Source organism: Tauraco erythrolophus, chromosome 14 (assembly GCF_009769465.1).
Source record: "Tauraco erythrolophus isolate bTauEry1 chromosome 14, bTauEry1.pri, whole genome shotgun sequence".
NCBI lineage: Eukaryota > Metazoa > Chordata > Aves > Musophagiformes > Musophagidae > Tauraco > Tauraco erythrolophus.
In genome coordinates, this window is record NC_141478.1 from 4,449,151 (window position 1) to 4,468,139 (window position 18,989).

The 18,989-nt window shown below is 37.1% G+C and overlaps 1 protein-coding gene across 6 annotated transcripts in view; it reads right to left on the reverse strand.

Moving 5' to 3' along the window:
- Positions 1-18,989, reverse strand: part of LRRC28 (leucine rich repeat containing 28) — a 52,689-nt gene that overhangs the window by 8,166 nt on the left and 25,534 nt on the right. For 5 of the 6 annotated variants that reach the window (XR_015222540.1, XM_086620234.1, XM_086620235.1 and 2 more), the window contains 2 exons: positions 9,657-9,863; positions 3,147-3,249 (listed from right to left, as the gene is read on the reverse strand). Coding sequence is in view for 5 of the 6 variants with exons in the window: in XM_086620234.1 (XP_086476360.1) it covers positions 3,147-3,249; positions 9,657-9,863 (310 nt within the window). In the remaining variant the exon portion in view is untranslated. The remainder of the gene's footprint in view (positions 1-3,146; positions 3,250-9,656; positions 9,864-18,989) is intronic. The other variant, XM_086620233.1, reaches the window with a different exon arrangement.

Consider the following 18,989-nt stretch of genomic DNA (forward strand, 5'->3'; position numbering starts at 1 on the left):
CTATAATATGTGAGGCAAACTATAACCACCAAAAAAATATCAGTTAAGTGCCACTGGGTAATTCCGTACTATACTCTTCCCCATCCACAGAGCTCCCTTAAAAGGTGCAAACGTTGGGTGGGTGAAGGAAAAATAAAAGACAACAACCTAAGCTGTACTGGAAAGATACCCTAGTAAGCCTACTACCCTTGTCCTTCCCAAATCATAAGGAAAAAGAAGGTTGTTTGGATCCAAGGAGAGAAACTTAGCTTGTAGTAAAAATAATAACTCTTTACATGATCCCTGTTGCAAGCTATCATACCAAAGAGACACGCATAGGAAAATTCTGCTAAGAGGTTGGGGAAGTCAACAGGGGAATTGGAATTGTTTATGACAACTTAAATTTGAAGCCAAGAGCAACTTGTTAGGGCCAGTCCTAACAAATGGAACAGAAACACAAATTTGTCAGCCTTTCCAGATACTGGACCTAAAACTGAGGTAACTACACTCGACCTTATCAGATGTGAAAGAAATCTCATAGTACTTTTCTGATAACAAACAATCTCATCCCCTCTGAGTAAAGGAAAAACAGGCCAGAGAAACAGCAAAAAAGAGCAGCATCAAAAAGCAAGTCAATAAACCTCTTATTAAATATTTAATACTTTCCCACAAACCATTAACGGGGTTAAAATATAATTGGGAATTCAGAGATCCAATATTCCAACAATCCATTCCTCAGCAATCCATACCCAATGAGTTAGCTATCAGAACAAATAAATCTATAATGTTGTATTCTCAAGCTGATTAACCCCTTACCAACCCGGCTAGCAGACACACCCACAAGCTCACTACAGTTTCTGTGGTTCAGAGCTGGGCCATTTAATCTGCTCTGAATAACGAGCAAGACTGTTAATGCCTGACCACAACACTGAAAAACAAAGGAAACATGCAAAACAGACCATCAAGAGGAATAATCTAAGAGATATACACCCTGAAATCAGGATGGATTAGGGAATGAATCTCAACCTATGAGTAATACTGGGTGCAAGAAACGAAGAATTAAAAAAACTCCACAAAATTCATGGAGGTTAAAAAGTGGAATAGAGGATGGTCTATATAGCTGTGGAAAAAATGGAGCTGCAGAAGAACCCTGGTGAATAAATAACTGAGGAGAAAAAAAAGCTGTGACCACCTATTGGCTGCCTTCAACAAGACTGACAGATACCTAGCTGGAGACTATGAAATCCAATCTGCAAAAAATAAGATCAAAATTTATTTTGAGTGCTGAGATCATCACCTCTTACATAAAAGACTTTTTCAGTCAGTCTGACTGCAGGATTCCCAGACAGAGATTCATTACTTACACAATGCAATTTATATTCTATTTTCAGAATCTAGCTTTATGTTAGTAACAGCAGCATGTCAGATTTTATTCTCCAGTGCATGACCAGACAGAGCGCTAAAGCCTGGATCTTCAACCCTCGCCTGACCCACGAAAACCCTGCATTGGTTACTAATGCTTTCTTGGAAAGAACACAGAAATTCTTCACGTGACCATTATTATATGATTTTAACATCACTCAGCACATTATCAAATAAAACCTTTGGTTTCTTAATAATATATATGTGTGCTCTTCCTATGTTGAAAATTTTCCTTAAAAATCATCTATGATGTTTCAAGATGGTGTCACAATATAAAGGCAAATACCTGTTTGGTACACAAATACAAATATTGTTTAGCTTACTGAAAATAACTGTATTCTTTATTAAGGAAAAAAAAATAATATTATCATTTTTTTATTTCATAGAATTAATTTCATTGCAAGACTTGCAACTTTTTTGGTCACTTCTTTACTAGCTTTACAATACTCTCCACCAGAGATACAGCAGCTAGCCTCACCAGCAGTGTACATGTAATGACAGCAAAAAGAACTGGTAATATCTCCACAAAAAGTCAGCGCAAAGATAAAATTATTTTGACTGAGTATAAAACAAGGACTGAAAACATTAAAAAAAATAAAGATGTGGTTGTTTAAAATCACCTGAACTAGGCAGGACAGTTGGACCAAACTTGTTGGAACATTTCCTGCATTGTCACTACTGTTTCTGGTCACAATCAATACAGTTCTATTACATTTAGGGTCAATTTAATGTCTGTCTTACAAATATTTCTGAAAGAACAGAGGCTAGAAATCACTTTCCTGAAAAATAAAATTAGTAGAAGCTTGAGACTGCACACAGTTCAGCAGAATTATAATCCAACTGCAAGTATTTAAATATCACATAACCAGCTGACACGGGAATATTAGAAAAACCTTAAAATGCCAAGACTCAGCATCTCACATATTGCAGCAGAGTGCAGGCTGTAGAGAGGGAATTTATATTTAACGCAAGATTTGCTGAGAGCGATCATACCAGAAACGTATAATTAGATGGTAATGGGGACAATCCTCTTCTGATCAGTTTTACACCAGTAAGGCTCCATTCATCAGTGGTGCTGATCCTAATTTATGCTAGTGTCAGTGCAGAAAGAATTAAGCTAGTGTCCTAGACAGACCACTTTTTTTCCTCACATCCTAACCACAAACATGAGACAGCCTAGATATTTTTAAAATGCACATGTAAAAATATACCTGTCGATTCATAATCCCTAAAAAAAGTTACTTATTTTAGTAGGTACCAAGACCTACAAGAAGCTGATACTGGGATATAAAACGAGTGAGGAGCTAAAAGTGACATTCCAAGATATGGCCCATAACTTACAGAAATATCAGAACGTATGAACCAGACGGATGCTGGAACACATTAAAAACATATTTTGTTCATTCTTTAGTTCTGGAACTTCTGTGAGGCCCACATTTTTGGCCAACCTTTATATGCAGGTAGGATTCAGCTTTAGGCCTTACATTATCATTAAAAATTCCTTCAGAATAACTGCACTCTCTGCTACAGCTTAATACTGAAACACTGAAAGTCAGCAATTAACAGAGAAGATTTATTACAAAAATAAATCAGAACTGGGAGCTGCAGTAATCCCCTCAAAGTAACATCAGTTCTGCATCAATCACACACACACTAAATAAATAACTTGTATCATGCAGGCAGATATTTATGTGAAATTTTACAAAGAACAGGTATGCAAGACACCTGAATTAACTCATACCTACCCACTGCAACCAATGACTTTATTATACAGGTAAGATGGGAGGCCTTTCAGATGAATATTGTTATCCACATAGACGTATTGTAGCTCCCGAGAACGACCTAAATCTGGGTTTAGAAAACGAGAGAAAAGTCAGATGGAGAAGGGATGACGTACTGATAGTTATAAGCAAAGCAATTCTCTTTAATTATAAATAAGCTAATCAGACTGGATGTTAAGCAAACATAAATTAGTACTTCTCAGTTGTAAAATTTCAGCCAACAATTTCATTACGGACGAGCTGAAAAGCTGTTTAGAAAGCAGCATTTACAATTACTGAAACAAAACAAAACCCCTTTGCAGTAGCCCTGAAAATCCCATTATAAATAATTACACTTTAACCTTGACAAACTCTGAATTCAGTTTGAAGAAGCAAAGGGACAACCGATTTCAAATCTACAGTGCATACTTCAAGTTCACAGGGTGAACCTGCTTTCATTAATCGGCCTCACGTCACGGAAATCACAGCTTCGCTATCTTTGGTAAAGAGATAAACAAGAACGTGGTCTGTCCTACTCTTTCTCCAAGAAGAGGTACTTGTTTGACTACATTAGCCTTAACCAAATACAACCAGTAATCATTCCGAAACAAGCCTGTGTGATGCAGCAAGTTACAGAACACAAGAAAATACACAAGCATTAAACTGCAGAATATTACACAACGAAAGTTGTTGCCACAAGTAAACGATCAATACCTCTGAAGGTGTGCTTACATTATTTCTGTTAAAATATTCATGCCTGGCAAAGAAGCAAGTACAGCATGTTTAAGCAATTACCTTCATGGACTAGAAATATTAACGTACCTCCAGAAAGGAGCATATAGGTATGGAATAATTTTATTTCCTTTAGAAAATTGAAGTGGGAAAATGGAGCAAAATTAAAAGAGAAAATGTAGGCTTCTAGGAAGGATTCTCAGAAACAAGAATTTTGCTTATCAGCAAGATTTAGTCAATGGTAAAACTGTCTGCTATCAAAAGAAGTGGAAAACATGCTAGTGGGAGATGTTTAAAAAGACAAACCAAACAGTGAACGAAAAAGAACAGTGTAGAAGAGTTTCAAACTGGCAAGAAAGCTTGTTGGAATGATGCAGGATCATCTGGGCAGCCCACTTCATCTGTTCAAGATACTGGGTTATGAAAAGACACGTGCATTTAATACAAAGCATAAACCAAGCGAACAGTGTTTGAAAGCTTCTCTGCCTGGGAGGGGAGAGCTGCAACCCAGACGAATTGTACTGTAAAAAAATAAAAAAAGAAAATCCGTATGCCTCCCAACTTTTTAAACTTTTATGAGTGTGTTATAGAAACTGAGCAAGACAAACAAGCATTTGGCTGAATCAGCCACATTGCAAGATGATACTAATATCGACTAGTTCTGACTTCCCATCTTTATCAACTATCAGTTACCTTGGTTGGGATAAAGATAAGGATAGCCAGAGAAATCAGCATAGCTTCTGTCCTTTTTTGTCATTGTGGCCAATAACAGAATAAAAATTAAAACAATTTCCATGATATTTCTATTCAGAAATTCTTTTTGGAATAATGATCTTTTCTCATTCCCTACTATGAGAATAGGTAATACAATCCCCTCTTTCTTATTGAATAGTTTTACTGTACACAAGAGCTCTGGACACCACTTAGTGCAGACAAAGCAAACGACATTTTGAGTGATCCCCCAAACATTTGGCCATCTTAAAATATACTGAATGTCTTCAGCTGTCACCCACTTGAATGGCAGCTGTAAGCACCAGAAATCTTAAGAGCTCATGCTGAGGAGCTTCAGAGGGTGTCACATTATCAAATCTTTGATATAAGAACAAGTGATGATTACCAACAGAAAACAAATAGATTCATTTTCTGAAATAAAAATGTTAACATAGAAAACTTCAAGGGTTTTCTTTTTTCCTTTCTTTTCTTTTTTCTTTTCTTTTTCTTTTCTTTTCTTTTTCTTTTAATACAGGTCTTTACCCTGCAACAGTCTACAGAGACTTCAGGGACCGTTATCTGGAATTTGTTCAAACCAGAGTCACTGGACATCAGGGGACACTTTTAACCACCACGTGCTTCTTCGACCCTGTCCCAAAGACGTTCTAGTTGGCAGAGCTATCCACTGCATCCATCAACTGTCCTGCCCCAAGAAGCAGGTACAAACATCTCTGCTGGCTGATGGGCACTGCTGCGAGATGCTGCTGAGCACTGTTAAGAGCTAACACCTCAAAAAGATGATTTATTTTGGCTCAGTATTGCAGGGCTGAAAATAGTTTAGTAAAGTTCTGGGATATTTTTAGATGAAACAAAAACGTTATTCTACAATGAATAAAAATATTGCAATACTGAGGCACTCTAACACCACGAAATATTGTAAGGCTTGAAAAGAATCAGCCAATAAAGTGTAAAGCAGGTAGCATGTGCACGGCACACCTAACACTTGGAGAATATCGCCTCGTGTTGCAGAAGCCAATTATACTAAGAAGCACAGAAAACTATGGGTTGCTGGGGTAGCTTGAATGTGCTACTGTTTAACTTATTAATTTAGAGAATGGAAGAAAATTTTTAAAAGAGGCTCATCTTGCTCATTTCTACACAGATGTATGCAAATGAGCTGAAAATCAGGCGAGTCAAAAAAAGCCCTAAAGCTGTTCTTTTCATATGCATTGAGGGGGGAGTTAGGATGCATCTCATCTCTTCCCTCTGTCTTTATCTTATGCTATGTTTAGATTCTAAGTTCTGAGTTGACTGCATTTCCTAGGTAATTAAAGCAAATTTTTGGATGTTAGACAAAATATCTCAGTAGGAAAAATTCAATTCCCAAAGCCAAATAGCCTGTAACTATAAATGTTCCTTTGATATAGTTTCTTTGCATTAAACAACCAAGCATCTTCCAGTCCCCAAAAGATTTTTTTCCAGTTTCAAACATTATCCATAAAGTTTAAATTTAAATAAATCATCACTTTAAAAAGCTCTCTGTATCCCATCCACATTAATTTTTACAGCTTCTATCAGTCAACAAATATTGTTAAAGTTCTCTAAAAACCACGCTTCTGAAGAGCTCTGTAAAATAAGGAAGCTGTCCATCTATGAAAAGGCTAAAGCTACAAAGAAGGTTTTCATGTGGCTTTTGTAAGCCCTGTACTGTGCCTAAAACATTTCTACTTTCCTCCTTCCAGGCTCCCAGATCAAAGACCTTTCTCCCAGAAATGACCAAGTGCCATGAGTCCTGAACAAACCCCAATTCTATTTTTTTTTCTTTTTCTCTCTTTTCTTTTTTTTTTTTTTCCTTTTTTTTTTTTTAACCTCAGGGCCCTGGCATATGCATTCCACATGGCTGAAGATGGAACAAAAGCTCTTGTGTGTCTGCACTGATGCTCTTTTAACCATACTGTGAGGTCAAGGACACAAAAGCAGCATATACTGAGGTAGAATAAGACCTTTGTTTACTGTGCACTGATAATTACTAGACCCATTTTCTAAACAAAAAGTGCACATAAACCCCTCAATAAAGTGATATAACACTGAATATCTGCTGTCATAACGTCCCCCGTACTGCCACTACACTTGAGAATTTATGGCCTATTATAATTATACTCGCACTTTATAAATCATTTTTATTTTTGCAATGTCATCAGATTCAAATTTCTGCTTGCAATGGAATGTGTTCAGGCATTGGAGCATTTGCTAACAGTAAAATTTTAAAGTTAAATTTCTATCAAAAGATAATTTATATTCTAAGTAGATTGATATAAAATGATCACTAGTTCCATCTGCCATTCAAGAACAGAATTCCTAAGACTATTTATTAGGGTAGCATGAAAGCCACCCTGACAATAATAGGGCTGTCCAGGATGCAGCTTCCAGTTCAAGTTACACATACAATTTAGCTGTTTTTTTAAAATAAATTTATTAGAAAGGCTCAAAGGCTCAGATCCATGCAGTCAAGTTTCTTTGAATATAAACTGGAATATTCAATAGCTGAATTAAGTGTATTCTGCAGAACAAATGACTAATTCATTATTGTTTACCCATCTGCTTGTTTATGTACCAGTTCTGAAAGTCAGAGAGTGGCATCAGGTATTTTTATTTTATTTTGTAAAATTGATTTATACTGTTACACTTTCTTTCTTTAGACACCATGTGCCCGCAAACTTAAAAGAATGCACAGGAGAAGAAACTACATGGTACCTCTCCAGCAGTGCTGTTAAAGTACTGTGCTACTGCTGGAATGAATCTTACACCTGTCAATCTAGGAACAGGAAAATGCAGATTTCTATTACACTTAAGAGGCTCTACTGGCAGCTACAAGGGACATACTTTGATGAGGAAGAATGGATTTCTTGGCACAGAAGATGTCAACCATCATATGAAATAAAGTAAATCACACTTTAAAAAGCATTAAGCAATATGTTCCAAACATATTTCTTCTAACATGGACAAGTCTAATAAAAAAGAGAAAAAAAACCCCAAACACATTCTGTCAGGAGCTGAATAACATGTCTGCTTTTCAACTCAACTCCTTAGCTGAAAAAAATAGTTCGACAATTCTTGCTTGAATATCACTTGTAGATACTTCCACAGTATCTTTCACTGTTATTTAATGTCCTTACTCAGTCTTTAACTAGTAAAGTGAAGTTGGATGTAAGAGTATACACATAAAAAAAAACATTAGTCAACATGTGCAGCTAGCAGAAATAATGCTACAATTATGCCTTAGCTTCAGTAATACTCCAAGAAAAATATTTTCCCATGCAACAGGAGATAGATTTAATCTTTTTGCTTTACAATGCACTAACTCTCTCTTCTACTTTATTTCATCACATCTTGACCACTCTGAAGCCTTCTGATTCTTCAGAGGAAGAAGGATTAAACATTTACATTTATACTGCGCTGCTTTTCCTCTGAACTCTAGGATTTATGATTCAGTTTCATATCCACAGATAGCAAATTATCTCCAAATGTTCACCAGTGAGTCACTATTAAGAACTACTGAACAAGGTCAATTGACAGTCTTTGATGTTTCCCGTTATTTTAAAAGTGCCTTTTGAATGTTTTGAATTTGAGTCTAAAAATAAAGAAAAAAGAAGGTGTGTCATTATATTAGAGATTTATTTCCTCCTTTTGAACTTAAAACACTTCAGCAGATCTATGGCTCATCCAGGTCACGGCTCACTCACAGATAAGCTACTAGCACAAAAGTAGCAAAAACTTTTTTTACCCTTTAATATTTCACATCTCACCTTACTGAACAGCATCTTATTTTTGCAAAATTAAAAAGATTCCACTTCCCTGTCTCATGAACCGGAGTTAGAAATGTTTGCCAAAATCAGGGAAGTTACTTTGCTTGTTTTAGTTAGTACTGTGGAATCTGGATGATGCATCCTGGAACTCATTTTCTCATTTATATAATGACAGTTGTTGGGACATAAGTAAAACACTGTGTCAGGAGACATTATTTGCACTTACTTTCCAGTAATATAAACTAAGGTGCTAAGCAAATCTGAAAGTTCATAAACTTCTTTAAATTGCTTGTACTGAAAAAATTAAGTTAAACCTATATAATGTAATTAATTTAGAAATTGTTATCTCATTTTTGGACACCTCAATTTTAAGCTGCTTTTCAAAGTGATTATCATAACTTCATCTGGACCTAATTAACATCAAACTCTGATTATATTCTAGAAAAAACTATTAATGGCTATTCAAATGACATGACAGATCTGCATGTATGTCTATTTCAGCAGAGATTAGCCTGTGGCAAGGCTAAAAAGTAACAAACGTGTGGACAAGGACTTGCTTTTCACAAACAGAATGTACAGTCTGCGCTTACTGACAACACAACTACTTCCCACAACAAACCACCACATGCTGACTGCACCTCCTACTCTTGAAGACCTGCTTCAGCACTTCCAAACTTCAAAAGGATTGCGAGAAAGGCAGATAAATTCTTCCCTGTGCTACTACCGTGGAAGTTTTGATGGATGCCTATACACAGCACAAACGAAACCTTAGCTAGATTATACAGTACTGACATTCCTAATGATGAAAAATAATTTCTGTGGAGTTACTGGGATTCCACAGCAAGTTTCAAACACCAGCTGAAGAATCTTAGTTAAATCATGAGATCCAGCAAACAGAAACAGATCATTACCCAAAGTGGTGTGGAACTTGGATTACATAGTACTATATTTAAACACAACATCATTTAAGACTTTTTTTCCCCTCAGTTAGCTAAAAATAAAGCAAATTTGATAGCTGACCTATTGCTTTAAAACAGACATGAAACCTTAACCTGCATTTTTGTTTTATTAACATATTTTCCAACAATATGATCACTGTGACAATCCATAAACATAGTTTGTATGGTCCAGCATCAAAGAAAATCACTTGTTGCTTTTTTTTTTTTTGCTTTTTGGGACGGAAGGTTTGTTCTGTTCTCCTGTCTCTTCTCTGACCACCCGCAGCCCGACGACGGCGGTGACTCACCAAGTGGCAAAAACGCGAGGCGGTTCCCAGCCATGGAGAGCTCATTGAGGCTTGGTAGTTGGCACAGGTGGCGAGGAACGTACCACAGGTGGTTTCGGTCTGCAGTCAAGTACTGCAGCGAAAGGCACATATGGAGCCTTTCGGGTAACGTTATCAAACGATTGGTTGAAATGTCCAGTGTTTGCAGCTCCCTCAGGTCTCCGACCTCTACAATGCAAACAGAAGACATGGAGAATTATTCATATACTTCTTTTCACAAACAAGACCACAAAAAAAAAAAAAAAAGAAATCACAGATAAATCAAAAAACTAAGGTTATCAGTTGTGCTGTTTTTCTCTTAAGATACTGTTCTATCAATCCGTGTTCAGAACTGGTACTAATAATCTCCATCATCTTCACATTTCAAATCTTTTTTAGGAGGAACAGTTATCAGTTAGGCAGTGTGTTTAAATACGAGATCTCTCAAGACGGAGCATTCCTGAATTGTGACAATTACTACTGTGAAAAATATCGAGCAGTTTCCTGGTCCTAAATCAGAACTAGGAAAAAAAACCACCTAAAACCCAAACCAAAACACATTACACAGCTTGCTGTTATTGAGGGTGTTTTGCAGGACCTCAAACTCACACAAATTCAAATTAATTAACATTTTTGTTTAACATAACAAAAAACATTTGAGGATGCAATGCTTATATCCCCCTTACTTCAGATTCTTCAGATTTTCTTGCAATGAGACTTACAAATACATTCCCAGGACTTCTTGCTTATTAGTGACAGTCTTTCACTAAGCATGCTTTGAACAACAGCTCTGTCTTTATAATGCAATTCAAAAGACCTAGTTTAAATTGGGAAAAAAAATTCTTAATAACCTGTAAGTTACGTTGTTATGTTACATCGTAGGAAGATATTACAATAAGTTCGAAACTATAGTTACAATAATTACAGCTTCTAGAGATTTTATTTTTTAACATTTTAAGAATTTTTAAAGTACATTTTGTGTTTTAAATAGTATTGTTTGTTTGGTTTTTTTTTATGTAGGTAACAAATGAAGTTTTTAAAAGCCTGCAAGACACGACCACACAAGTAGCCTCACTTGTGCAACAGAGGGATTTTCCTCGTGCCTGGCCTGTGGGGCCAGGATGCACTTCTCTAAGGACTGGCTGGCAAACATATTAAGCAGTTCTACGGGCTATCTCATTGTTTATTTAGTTATTCTTTTACAGTTACTCTAAAAATTAGGTAATTCTGTAAATTATTTTTCCCAAACGTGGGGAAATGGTAAACAGTTTTGCTTCGTTTTTGAACACTTTTACAGCAATGGAACGAACTCATGAAGTGCCTGGTGCCCCTGTTTCTTGCTGCAGTTCTCGGCATCTTGCAGAACCAAATGTACTTTGCTCTTGGCTGAATGAAACCAGCTCTTGCATCTGAAAGCTGCTAAAACAAGATTCACTAGAATTTTCTACACTGAAAACACCAGACAATCTACACAATCCACAATCTGCACAAATCACAGCTCTAGCACCCAGAATTTTTTTTTAAAAGATATAAATAGGGTAACAGTTTAAGTTAAAGCTAAACAGAACCTGTTGTGCCCTTAAGCTTTCTCTGCAGTAGGAGCTAGAAAATTCGCTATTCCCAGAGCACCAAAGCAGCACCTTGTATACTACAGCCAAAGAAGAAAACAAAACACGAGGGTAATTTCAAGCTGTCTTCCACACAATGGGAAAAAGAAATGGCATATCTGAAGCTGACCTTGGGAAAAACTGCAATAAATGTTACTTTCAAGACTGAAAACATGAAAAGGAAGAAAAGGGAAGTTATAATTGAGTATTAGAGATTTTAACAAAAGTACTAATTAAGCAAACTGTGTGTGCACATTTAAAAGGAGTTTCTGCCCACTGCAAACAATCCCAGAATAACTACAATAAACAATCAACAACACAGTATATGCATCCTTTTTAGAAAATAGTACTGACAGAAGCAGCTGCTATGCACAGATGATCACATTCTTCAAACCTCTTCGTTTTGATGTCAACAGGAATCATAAGCTTTATTTAAAAGGCTTTTTTTTTTAACTACAAGATTGAAAATGAATGGCAAAAGCAAAATAATTACTACTAAATAGCAAAAGACGACTGTGCAAAAGAACTGCAGTAGAACTCATTTTTCAAGACTTTTATATTCATCACAAACAAAGCCATATGCTTGAAAACAGTGACAGGAAAAGAGCCACCTACATTCAGCCAAACCACTGACCACATGCAGTCAATAATAGGCCTAGCTATTTTCATGCACTAACCTTTTTCTCTGCCACTAAAAACAGTTTTCTAAGTCAGTTTAGGTCCAAAATCCCATAAATGTTACGGTTGGCAGAGCTGGCAGAGTTTCAAAGGCATTGCTAGAATGATATGTTTCAAATCTAAGAGGAAATAAAAGTATTCTCACTTTATCCTTCATCCAAAAAACACATACTTGCCCAAAACTTCGTCCTCTCTACCTTAATCTTACAATGCATACCAGATGTAAACATCCACTTTCAACATATAGTGCCATATGTTACAGAAACACCCACCGACCCATGATGAAGTTAAAAAGTAAACCACGCAACTTAAAAGTGCCATCAGATTAAAAATATAACCCCCAGACTCCCCACCATAGTGTTGAAACTTTATTTTGAAGAACACGCTCAGGCATTTACTAAGGACATTAAATTGGTTTCAATCTCATTAAAGGAAAGGAAAACAATAAAGAGGAATAACACAAAATATAAACAGTCCATGAATAAGGTTTTCAAGCTTTTAGTAACTAAAATACTATGATCCATGCTTTAGAAGTCTTGCAACATAAATACTGAAGGATGCCTTGGCTAACAAACACCAGGAAAGACTTACAAATCTCTCTTGCTATCACCTCATCGAGCACTAAGACATGCATGAGAGGTGGACTTCGGAAATTCCAGGCAGACGCAGAAAAGAAAATAGCTATTCCCAAATAAAAAGAACTGACAAAGACGGGACTTTTGTTCAGAGATTCCACTCCCACCCCCAAGGATAAGAAAGAGACAAGCATTACACATCACCATCAAACTGCATTGAGGCGTTCCAATCACATTTAAATGAAACTCATAAATGTATAATTTTAAATTTATATTAGGCTCTAGGATTAACACTATCAAAATCAACACGACAGAGGACTGAGCTCCATTTTGATATCAGAAGCCAAAAAAAAACCCCACCCACCATCCTCAGTAGCTTTGCTAAACCTCTAACACAGAAAGACCCGAGTCCAAACGTGAAGCTCCTGGATGATTCTTTGGACCCAAGTGTTTCAGCCGTGTCCATCTGCATGGATTACTGCCTCCACGTACAGCTGGCAATTCTGTGGCTTGGCCATATGGCACAAACATGTTCACGGCGTAGTACACACAAAGTGACTGACGGACTGTAAATCCACACGCTACCTTACCCCACCAACCTAAACACAGGCTTGTACCCAGAGTCCTGCCTACAGCCTGCAGAAGGTGGTTTCAGTGGCACAGATGTACACAGAAATACTTCAGACTGTATTCCAAAACTGCCAGTGCTTGAGTAATTAATTCATCTTTTTCATCCCTGATAATATGAAGATTCAGAAATAATTACTGTGGCTCCAAAAAGCAGCCTTTGCACTCATGGTAACAGCTTTTCCAACCACTTGGAGAAAGGGACAAGTGAATTGTCATCATACGTATTTGGGTTTTCAAAAGAAAAACTGCCAAATAGGTTTGTCTCTCAACACAAAGAGAAAAGAAGCGTGAGCATATCTTTTTTTTAAAAAAAAAAAAAAAAAAAAAGTGAAACTTTGAAAGAATTTCAGGAAATCTCCAAAATTATTGACCTTCTAACAAAACTCACTGTGTTTGTATAAACATACTTAGCATCAGGAAAAAAGAAAAAAAATGTATTTCTGATTCAGGTGGTTTAAATGCCAGTTTTTAGAATTAACTCCCATGGCTTTACATGAAGAAAAAAAGCCATCTGGAAGTAAGCAGCCTATACATCATACAATAATTGCCAAAGGCAATTCAAACTTCCTTAACCTTCTGGGGGTACAGGCCTCACCAGCTGCATAACTCAAAGATAACTAACAGTTTTCTTTACATTTCAAGAGCAATCCCCCCTTTCCCTGTTGGGCCATAACCCAAAATTTCATCCAAAGATATATGAAACACATACACAATTGGATTTGAGTGTATGGAAGGCACGGATTTCCTCTAAATCAAACACTATCTGTATCTTTCCATCTAAGTAAAGGAAAAAAGGGGACAGGAAAGGGCTACAGACCTACCTGCATGAGAATGCACCTCAAAGCAGGATATTAAGAGAAAGCAGAGAACCTACAAGGAATGGAAAAAGGGACTGATCAGCAAAGAGAGCTGGCATTTAGAGGTCAGGCCGTAGAAGTTAAATGAAAACTGCCCGAAGGCCAGGCAAATGGGAACTCACAGACAAACAAAAGGTTTCTCAACAAGAAATAAAGAGCGAGAAATGAAGAACTGGTGTCAACAAGGGGTAGAAATTAGGAGGACAAATCAAATATTAAATTAGCTTTTTGCATCATTTTCTCCTGTAAGAATAATGCTGTGTATGAGGACAGAGACAGAATACCTTGTGGGAACAAGGACAAAGCTCTGAAAATTACTACATCCATTACTAAAATGAAATGAGGCTGCTTAAAAAATTTCCATTCCAGAATACTGAAAAAATGGGTTATATATCAAAATTGCAAGCTCAGGCACAAGGATTCTCAATGAATAAGACGTTTTCTGGGATAGCAGAAAGAAATTTAGAACCTGTGTTCAAAAAAGCCCTGCTGGCGTGAACTCGGTGCTCTCTAGCATCTTGTAACAACTGTTCCAAGGGGAACAAAAGCAATCAAGAGTAACCAATGACTGGAACATAAACAGAAAGCAGAATCAAAATGCAACCCAGATCCTTCTCAGTGTAAATCATGTTATACTGGCTTATCTTTCTTAGATGAAATTTCTTGGTTAATGGTAACAGACAGGTATCACATCTCATGGCAAATTATCGAGATGGAGAAAATATTACCAGTGGTGGTGTTCCTCAAGGGTCTACTTTGTTTAGAATTTCCATTTTCTACCTTGGTAAAAAAAAAATACTAGGTTTTGGGTTGTTGTTGACATAAGCGTTTAAAGTACTGGTAACATGGTAGAGAAGCAAATTATCATACAGGAAGAAGACCAAGAACTTTTAGACTTAAGTGATTGAAATGGAATGAAAAATAACAGAAAAAAAAGCACAGTAAGAAGGTGCCAGAAGTCAGGCCTCTGCTTGAAACAATGAAGAAAGAGAGTACTGGGTATACCGGCTCACTATCTAGGGTGATGAGCCACCAGTGAAAAAAAGGCAATTTCTATATAGAGCCAGCATTTTATTAGGAGCAAGGAAGTACGTTAATATACTTTTGCATTTTAGGCAATAATGATGGTCTTGCTATTATCACAGAAACATTTACATCTACCACCCTGCTACCAAAGGGTTCTAACTTGGAGGTGATCCTCTCTCTTGCCAGCCATCCACTCTGCAACGCCAGCAGCATGTCACTGTTCCAAGGCTGCAGTGCTCTGTACTAAAAGTCTTTGCTATATACCCTGGAGTAATGTTTTCGAGTTTGTGATACCCAGAGGGACATCTTCTGACAAATTCTTACAGATTGAAGCGCTGTGATGACTGGCTGCGATTGTGAAGCACTGGACTTCATGCACCCAGTGATCCTTCTCTATCCTGGGGTCTAAAAAAGAAGTTGGTTGCTTCAGGAGAGGACTAGAAGGTGCTAGAAGTGGCTACCATACTTCATCGTTGAAGTGTTTTAATCAGCTTCCATGAACCTGAGTACAAGACACATTTTCCTGTTAGACCCGTAAAACCATGCAAAGGTAAGAAGTGTTTGAAGTCTTTCATACTTCCAAAGCTTATTACCTGTCCCATTAAAAAAAAAAAAAAAGCAAGTCTCTATACATGCCTGTGAATTTGAAATGCGACACTATTATCAGTTTATAACTGTATTGGACAGGAAATATAAGTTTAAATCACTGTGAGCTGAGGGAAAAGATCTCCTTTACATCTGCTCTGGGATGTCTCAGGAGGACTTAATTAGATTTTAAGATGGTTAAAACAAATTAAATAGCCTATTATATATTACATTACATTTACTGTCCTACCACACAGCTCACATTTCATAGCCTATAAAAATTAAATTTTCTAGCACAAATTGGCACTTATGATAGACCTGTGCCATCTTCAAACAAGGAAGTTTGACCGTAACTGAAAACTGGTATCATTAGATTTAAGGACAAAGAAAGGGGGAGGCAACTTGAATCACATTTACATTTTGACAGTGCTGTATGCAGATCTTTTACTGTATTGTTAGTGAGAGAACTTGACACAGGTTCTGTTTCTCAAGCCTAACAGACCTGAAGATGATTTTTTCCTTGTATTTTTTCCCCACATAGGCTAGCATTTGCTCAGTGCTTTAAGAAAAAAAAAAAAAAAAGAAGAGGGACTGGAAGAGATGTTGCGATACTGCAACAACTATTTTATGAATAACCCATTTTTAAATAAGGTGCTGAATATGACTTCAAATCCATAAGAACTCTATGAAAAAAAAAAAAGCCTCTATCCCAGCTGATCAAACTTGAATCTATTACTTTTAAAGCAATACTTAGGGCTGCATTTCACACAAATATCCTGTCTGGAAAGAACAGGGAAAATATTTTATGGGGCAGGATTATTTTGTGAATGAACATAGTCATGTAAGTAACACCCCTCAAAGATGTTCCCAATTCTCAGTTTCACCTACTTCAGCCATAAACTGTATTGACTCTTCTCGGAAACTCTTAAGCAGCAGACAAAGCCCAAAGCCAAGTGAAAAATACATCCTTCGACTGAACATAACCAAATACAGTCTTTTTTTCTCAACCTTGCTAAATGTCACAGGCAAATTTAGTACCAAACCCTATTAATTTTGTACCATCATTCAGAAGCAAAGGTGAGAAGAGTGGCTTTCTAAAGTCCAGTCCTGCTAAACAGTAATTTTAGTTCAGCTAAAAGCAGCTGAAAACAGACATCAGGCATGAGGGTCTCATTAAGTCAAACTCTCTAAAGGTCAGTGGTTCCCCATCTTTTACCACAATTAAACTTCAATTAACAAAACTGGCAGCCTTCTGTATTTCACGGGCCCAGCACTCTGTGCCTTCCTCAGCAGCGGCACCGAAGCACCAGAGAGCACAGATCCGGAGGGTTGTGCTCCGTATTTACCCTCCATGCGCTGGCATCACACCTGTCAAGCCTACACGGGACTTTGTGAACCACTGCCCAGAAGTCACCCACACCAGTAAATGAGTTCTCCAGTGAAGACAAATCTTCTCAGGCAGGAAATTATTAGGGCAGGCATACCTTCAGGATTCAGCACAATGCCAACAGAAGCAGCTACAAGACTAAGTCTAAGCATCCACTCAAATTCTTTAAGACACGTGCCTTCCAAGTCCCTTCATATAGGATACTAGTTTTTTTAACTGTCATCCTTCAAAGAGCCTCAATATCCTAATGCTTTCACAAGCAGGTTTGGAATTCCATTTTCTTCCATAATTTGATGGCCTCAATGAGAACAGTTAGAACAGATCAGATGACAAAAATACCTGAAATTAACATGTGAGAAAAGTGGAAAAGATGAGTGAAGGCACAAGAGGGATAGGGAGGAAAAAAATTGTTTATGCACAAAGGTAACTCCAGGCCATGAAATGATCAGGTTTGTTGCTTCTTGTTTTGGTTTGGTTTTAGGTGGGTGGTTTTTGGGGGGTTTTGGGTTTTTTGGTGTTTTGTTTTTTGTTGGTGGGTTTTTTTTGTGTTTAGGGTTTTTTTGGTTTGTTTGTTTTTTGTGGGTTCTTTTTTCAAGAAGACAACCTATGCTTTCATTTTGCTCTACTGCACTCTGCTGAATACTTTAGTGCCCCACAGCAAGGTACTACTGCTACACAAATATGTAATAGATGTGAAATTAATATATTAATATTATTCTATGGTTTTATTAAACGATATCCCAGATTTTGAATAGAGGAGCCAAAATTAAGTGTGAAGAGACAGAATGGCACTTTGTCAAGTATATTGCATGAAAAATTCTGCTAGCAACTTACAAAAAAGTCTCTTATTTATGAAATTATGTATTTTTGCTGTTGTCTATCCTTTGAGGAGCAGCTGTTTTCCTTTCTCTGGGTGTTCCTGGGTGGTATGAACATAAACAAATGTGACATGAATAAAGCATGAGACCTGTTATGTTTCTCTTGTTTTGTTTATGTCTTACCATCTTTACTGCTGCACATTGTCTGCAATTCACTGTGTGCTAATATCAGTACATGGAAAGGAGGGGAAAGAGCCTTCTAGAAGAGTTTTCTGCCTAAAATAGAGCTAATAATTTGAGCTTAAGATGTCAGCCAGCTAGAGATGGCTACTTAAGTACCCTGCTTTGATTAAGTACAACAAACCAGTAATTGCTTAAAACTAAGGCAAACAAAATAAGCATCCTAAGGAGAGATTAAGGATAGCTCAGGAAGCCACAGAGACAGGGCCAGTCCTGGCTATAAATTCTAGGACAGCTTTTTCCTTTCTTCTTCTTCAAAGGAAAACCTTCGGTTCAACACAAGACTGGTGCCTCTGACAAACACAGATTAGTAGCTGCTAACCTGTTACCACCCTAGTGTCTAAATAATCCAAGCAAGGACCTATCTGTTATGACTGTTGCTATCAACTGTTTCCAACCAACTGGAAACAGACACATCCTTCTTCCTTTTCTTGAGGTTAGTGAGGTGTTTGGTTTTTTTTTTTCTTCCTCTCCAAGTAGTAACTAAATGCATAACAAAAGCAATAGGTCCAGGTTAGATTTTCACCTTTCAGCAGAAAGGTATTACGCTATATCGAGCCAAGTTATGCTCACTTTTCTTACTATTGGGAGATATGAAAGAATCATCTTCCCTGAAGGTAAACTCTCCATAACAAAAAATGCAACTACAAATTTGAGTGGGATGACAGAAAGGAAAAGAATCAAAGGAAGACCTTTAGTTTGACACCATGCTTATGGCAGTGGAGTCCCACATATGTTTTTCAAAGGAATGCTAACGGATGGGATTGTCTTAACTGAAGTCCTATGAAAATAAGAGACCTCCCAGGCCACTGGAAGTTACTACAAATTGCAACAGTAATTACAGGAGAGGGACTGGCTAAACACTCACAGGAAATATTCCCACTATAATAGATGTGCACCTTTCTCAATATA